The sequence below is a fragment of the Propithecus coquereli genome, unplaced genomic scaffold (genome assembly GCF_000956105.1).
Source record: "Propithecus coquereli isolate 6110/MARCELLA unplaced genomic scaffold, Pcoq_1.0 Scaffold39, whole genome shotgun sequence".
Lineage (NCBI taxonomy): Eukaryota > Metazoa > Chordata > Mammalia > Primates > Indriidae > Propithecus > Propithecus coquereli.
The window spans coordinates 199,888-206,125 of NW_012149618.1; the positions used below are offsets into that span (position 1 = coordinate 199,888).

Here is a 6,238-nt window from a genome sequence, read left to right on the forward strand (position 1 = left end):
ATTCTATATATTTCATTTTATGCATTTAAAACACTATTTTGAGAAGAGGTCCAGAGACTTCATCAAATCTAAGTAAAAAATAGTTAGGAGGCTTTGCTTTAGAAACCAGAATTTACATCCCCTGCTTCCCAGCAGCAATCTAGGCTAGGCCCACACCTCCAACTATTATACCTGACCTTGGAGAAGACAAATTCGAAAGGTAGACCTGAAATTCTCCGAAGAAAGGAAGGGAACACTTCTTTAATATGGATTTGGGTAATGTTTTCTCTAACACTGAGTACATAGCTCATTAAAGTTTTTACTTACAATCCAAAGCACTAGTATTCCTCATCCCCGAGTTAGCCTTATTGTTACCTAAATAAATCAAAATCTCCCCTTGCCACCTGGAGGGATATCATTAACATAGGTTAGCCCAGATCCTTGAGAGCACAGAATAAGAACTAACCCCCTGGAGGAAGCCACAATTCTGGTACAGACAGATTCTGCTTTCCCCAGTCATTATCTAAAACCAACAGTGGTGACTTTCCAACACACTAAAAGTATTTTGGAGGCTCTGGACAACCCTTCCCTAATAATAATAAAAATATTTGGATAGTACATAAGAGTTTACGAAGCACTTCAGTATATATGCTATCTCATTTAATCATCATAAGATGTTGTGAAGAAGACAGGACAAATAATGTCAGCTTCATTTTATAAACGAAGAAAGCAAAATTTGGAGGGAAATGACAAATAGTTAACACAACTAGCAAGTGGCATGACTAGGACTAAAATTCACATTTTCAGATTCCTAGGCCAGTACTTTTTTCACTGCACTTCACTGCTAAAGACAGAATATCATGTGTGAATTTTCTTAATGGAATAATGGCTGTCAAACATCTCACCTTTGAGCCCATTGGCTTCGCTATTTGTCTTGGTGTGACTTGACCAAAAGAGTAAAAATTACTATTGCTTCTGAATATGTATATTACAGGCTCCAGTAAAATATAACTTCCTAAGATAAATAATCTTAAATATTATACTTCTATTGTCATTGCAAGTAGCCTACAGGAGCAATCACCCCAGATGCTCTCCTGTCCCAAAGGAACACTGACTGCACTGGATCTAAGTGCCTGTCTTCCTCCAAGACAATCAGGACCAATTCTATCTCACCTATTAATAGACCTAGCCTTTCTTGTCATTCTTTATCACTTGAATTTTTATCTCTATAACGCTGTTTATCCCTTGAGCTGACCCCATCCTTCATTCATTCTTTCCTCAAATCTCTCCACTCTCCTGCAGCTTCCTCTTGGTGATCGGGGAAACTCTCATATATCTACACATCTTCTCTGAAGGAAAACTGGTCATTGATCCTCATTCTTTCATCCTCACTATTCTCTAAGTCTTTGACATCCAGATAGATGACCTAATCAAAACCTCAACTCTCGGGTTAGTCTCCTCATCAATGACCTTTTTTACTCCACTTAATGCATCACTCCCATTATTTTTTTCCTTCTTTTTTTCTATTTTTTTTTTTTTTTTTTTTTTGAGATGGGGTCTCGTTATTTTGCCCAGGCTGGTCTCAAATTCCTGCCTTGGTCTCCTGAGTAGCTGGGACTATAGGTGTGTGCCACTGTGCCCAGCCTCATCGTTCCCATTAACATACCCTGAGTCTCATCATTATCAGAAACAGAACCACCATTGATCAAATATCCCATCATTCAAACATAAGTTCTTACCCTACAAACTATTCTTATACTTGGTACATCCATTTCATTAGGTTTTCAACCCCATTAAGACCAGTTCTGATGAGTCCACCATTCTTTATCAGCACCCCTTCCTCTCTTTACATCCCTTCACATCCAGTTCATATTTCAGAGTTTATCATAATTCTCGTGTCAAGATCTCTAACTCATTTGTCCCACTCTCTTTGCCCATGTCTATTAAAACTCCAAAACTGTATGAAGCCATGAACCTATTTCGTCAGCATTCTCTGTACTTACACCTAAGCAGCTGAAAGCTGGTGGAAAAAAATCATACAATCAGGCATACTGTTTTCAATTTAAATTCATGACCTCCCATTTCAAACAGGTATTCAACATTGCTCATCTACTGTTTTCCCCTACTAAGTTTACACTTTCCTCATCCCCCAACGAGTTGCTATCTCATGCATACTTCTCTCCTGAAACTTCCTAATCTTCCATGCATTCTCTTCCCTACCAGATATAAACGTTGCCTCATTAGGCCATCAGACCAGAAATCCCTAATTTTTCCATCTCAAAAATCAGTGCAATTTCCCGTACCTGTACCCTTTTCTTCTGGACTCCACTGAGTTATTCCATGGCCTCAACTACCTGGGAAGGTTCCTTGTGATGGTCCAATTTACTTCTGATTTTAAGTCTTGAAGCTGTCAACTTTCTACTTTCCACCAACAAGTTTAACTGCATTCACATCCATCTTTTTCCAATGTGTTACACTGGAAGTAATCTTTTTATCTAATCCTTTCATCTATGCTCTTCATTCTATCTTAATCTGCTTCCCCAAGGACTTTGCTCCATAAATTATTTTATATATTCAATCTCAATCTGTTTTCTCCCCCTCCTTTCATCTCTCTTTAGAGATGTTTCCTTCAAGTCTTTCTTAAACCAAAAATAAGTTTGTCCTTTGATCCCCATGCTCTCTTTTCACTGTCCTCCTAAGAGTTGTTCACACTCACTCAATCCCTCCTCAACTCCCATTCATTCCTGATCCACTGCAATCCACCTTCTTTTTATCACTCCACCGAAATGGCACTTTTAGCAAGGTCTTCAAAGGTCTTCTTGTTGACAAATTCAATAAATATCTTTTAGTACTCTGTTAACTGATCATTCTGTATCATTTTACAATGATGACTACAGAAGGCTTCTTTTCTTGCTTTCTGTGACAATGCAGTCTCCTGACCACTCTGACAGTGTAGATCTCATAACCCCTTAGTTTCCTAAATTGCCTCTGATTAAAGTGTGAATAAGCAGCGAAAGCCTAGAAGGCAGGAAGCAGAAGGAAGAAAGTAAAAGAAGGGATAAGAATAATCTGCTGGCCTGTGGAGAATCAAATGCTAACTGAAAGAATCAGACTATGTGAGTAAGTACAGTCCACAAATCATCATTGAACCTCATTTCTTCTGAGGAAGAAATTTAGGTTTAAGGTTCTATGCAATCTATAGCAAAAGTTCTAAAACCAGATAATCTGGCCATTCATGTGACAACCATAAAGCTAATACGTGGGACCCCTGTTGCTACCATTTTTTCAATTTGCTCTACATTTGCTTAGGTAACAAATGAGCTCACCTATGTTCCTGCCTTCACTGTGGAATACATATGCAACTATCCTACCGCCATCCATTTTAGTACCTAGCAGAATATGTAGTCAAAATCTACTAGGGTCAACAAGTGGTAAATGTAAAGCACCTTTCTTTCAACTACATTAAAATAGGAATTTACTGAGTATTTTAAATACTGTGTGCTATATATGGCAAATGGAGCTATTTATTTATACATGTAATTTAAACATTTTTATCTGAAGTAAAAGCACATCTAAATATGAGGCCTAGACCTAACTAGACCTAACTAAAGCTGCCCCTGCATTATAGGTTCTTTAAAATTTTTCTTATTAGCAGTATTAGGAAGCAGCCTGGTATATACACGACATAACCTTGCCCTTGATTTCAGAAAGTATGTTTTATTTTAACAATGACTTTCAGTGATATGGGTGATTAAACCTCAAATTCCCTTAGTTTTCCTTTGAATTGAATTAGTAATCATCCCATTAGTTAACCCAGTCACAGGGATGTTGTAAGGGAATCAGGTAATATTTCTAAGTATTTTGGGCTCCTCGTGAGAAAGGTTACTGCGGGCAACCTTACTAATTTCTGGCATTAGACTCAAACAGGCAGTTAGACAGCAGAAGGATATTCAAGCAAGCAGAAAGAAAAAAGGTCTACATTGTATATGTTATTTCAAACAAATAAAGGCAAAGAATAGTCTAGTTAAAACAAAAAACAGTAAAGTAACTCAAAGAAAAGAAGCTAGGTATTAGAAAATAACCTTAAGTAAGAGGAAGAGGTTGTTGAGACAGCTTAGCAGAGACAAAAGGCACTGAAGAACTGAGTCATCCATATTCCCACACTGTAAGATAAGGCAGATAAAAAGCCAATTAAACTATGTACAGATTTTGAAAAGAAATAATATAGGGAAGATAAGTTGGCTGGATTGTCTAATCATCAATGACAAATGATTTGGTGTTATTTTTTTTTCTAAAGAATATATGCTGTGTAAAGTGTATCATTAACATTATTCACCTCAAATTTCTCCTCTTTACCTGAAGCCACCATGGTGTCCTTTCTTTAACATCCTGTTTATTCTATAGTTGATGTTAATGTTATTCTAAGTCAGAAAGATAAAAGCCATATGAAGAGACAGCTTTTTTAAAGAAAAGCTTTATGAAAAGCTTTATTTCTTACAGAAAACACATTATGCTTTGAAAACTTTATATTCAGTTAGCAAAGGAATAACTATTTCCAAATTTGAATTACATTCCATTAGTCTGTTTTTTAGCTTTTATTATCTTCTTTCATAGGTTTGGCTTCAGCATACAACTAATAGTGAACAGAATGATAAGCACACAGTATATGTTTTGGACACCTGCTTTGCCACTGTAGCAAACAATGAATTATGAACTTACTTTTCATGCAAAGTTTATAGTGTCAGATCATGCTTTGGATTTCACTGATTATTACACTATTTCATAAAGGTTAATTAAATTACATTGTAACTAAAACATTGTAACTAAAACAAAAGAAGAACTTAATGTGTTAAAAGAGCCTCTATCACCTGAACTATTTTAAATTTTCTTTATTTCCAATTTTAGAATATTGACTAAGATCATGTTGGCTGAGATTGGTTCTGTAATACTAAGGGATTATTCTTGAAATGTACAGATGTCAATAAAAACAGCACAGTCATCAAAAACTAGAAACTGTGGCAAATGCTATGTTTAGTTACATAGCACAATGTTTATAACATTTATAGAGAACATTGAAAATAATCCTGAAATTCTGGTATAGTTGAAATTATAAAAGAAATTATGAAAATGTAATACATATAATGATAATAGCTTTGGTTATTCATTCTATTAAATCAAAATAAAGAAGGTAAGAAGGCAGCTACCTAAAAATGAACATAATTAAAGATAAATACCTTTAGTTGATTGTTAAAAGAATCCATTTCTGATAGCTTTGAAGCAGTTTCTTTTTCAAGAGCATCTAACTGTTCTTTAAGTCTTTGGCATAGTTCTTCCTTTTCTAATGATTTTTTATGAAGTAAACTGATCCCTGAATCTGAAAAATAAACACAAGACAATTTATATTTGATAGAATTTCTTATGTCATTATCATTTGCTGTCTGGTCCAATTGGTGTAACTTGAGAAATACAAAGGATGCACACACATAATGTGGATCAGAAGATAAAACTCGGTGGTTATTTCCTTTTCCCAGATCATATCCTGTGAAGAGTTTCAGAGGAAATGATTATAAGCAGTGGTTTAACATTCAAAGGACCAGGACTTGAAGTGAAGTTCCACTTTGGGTAAGACACTTCACCAATCTGATCCTCAGGTTCTTCCTCTATACAATGGGCATCATACCACCTACCTCATTAAATGAGGTGACGGATATAAAACTGTTAGTATAGAGTCTGGCCCACAGTAAATAATTCATAGAAACTACTGTTAAAGTAGTTTCTTCTTAGTGCTCCCAAGAATAGGGAAATACTTACAGCAAGGACTCAATAAATATTACTAACTGGATTATTTAGTAACATTGTTTTAGGAGATATGAACAGGCTTCATTTTATATATTGTGGAGAAACCAGATGAAAATATACAACGTAGATTATAATGAATTAAAATAGAAATATTACTATCTACTTAAATTCATATTTTAAGCTTTATTAGTTATTTAAAGTATAGAAATCAAGTATAAAATTTAAATAAAATGAAGCATATAGAGTAAAAAATTAAAAAGCCCTCCTTCATCTCAACCCCCAGCCTATTCCCCTTTTAGGCATTTACATTTAGATATATGTGTATTCAATTTTTATTTCCATGGGGTTTAATAATAGGATCATACTGTTTACATTGCTCTGTAAATTGTTTTAAATTTAATAACATTTTATTAATCAGGATATATAAATCTAGTTCATTCTTTTAAACTGTTCCATAGTA

At 34.8% G+C, this 6,238-nt stretch overlaps 1 protein-coding gene across 1 annotated transcript in view; it reads right to left on the minus strand.

Moving 5' to 3' along the window:
- Window positions 1-6,238, minus strand: part of ITSN2 (intersectin 2) — a 113,091-nt gene that overhangs the window by 74,257 nt on the left and 32,596 nt on the right. Inside the window, exon 14 of the mRNA XM_012652404.1 lies at window positions 5,214-5,353. Coding sequence (XP_012507858.1) covers window positions 5,214-5,353 — 140 coding nt within the window. The remainder of the gene's footprint in view (window positions 1-5,213; window positions 5,354-6,238) is intronic.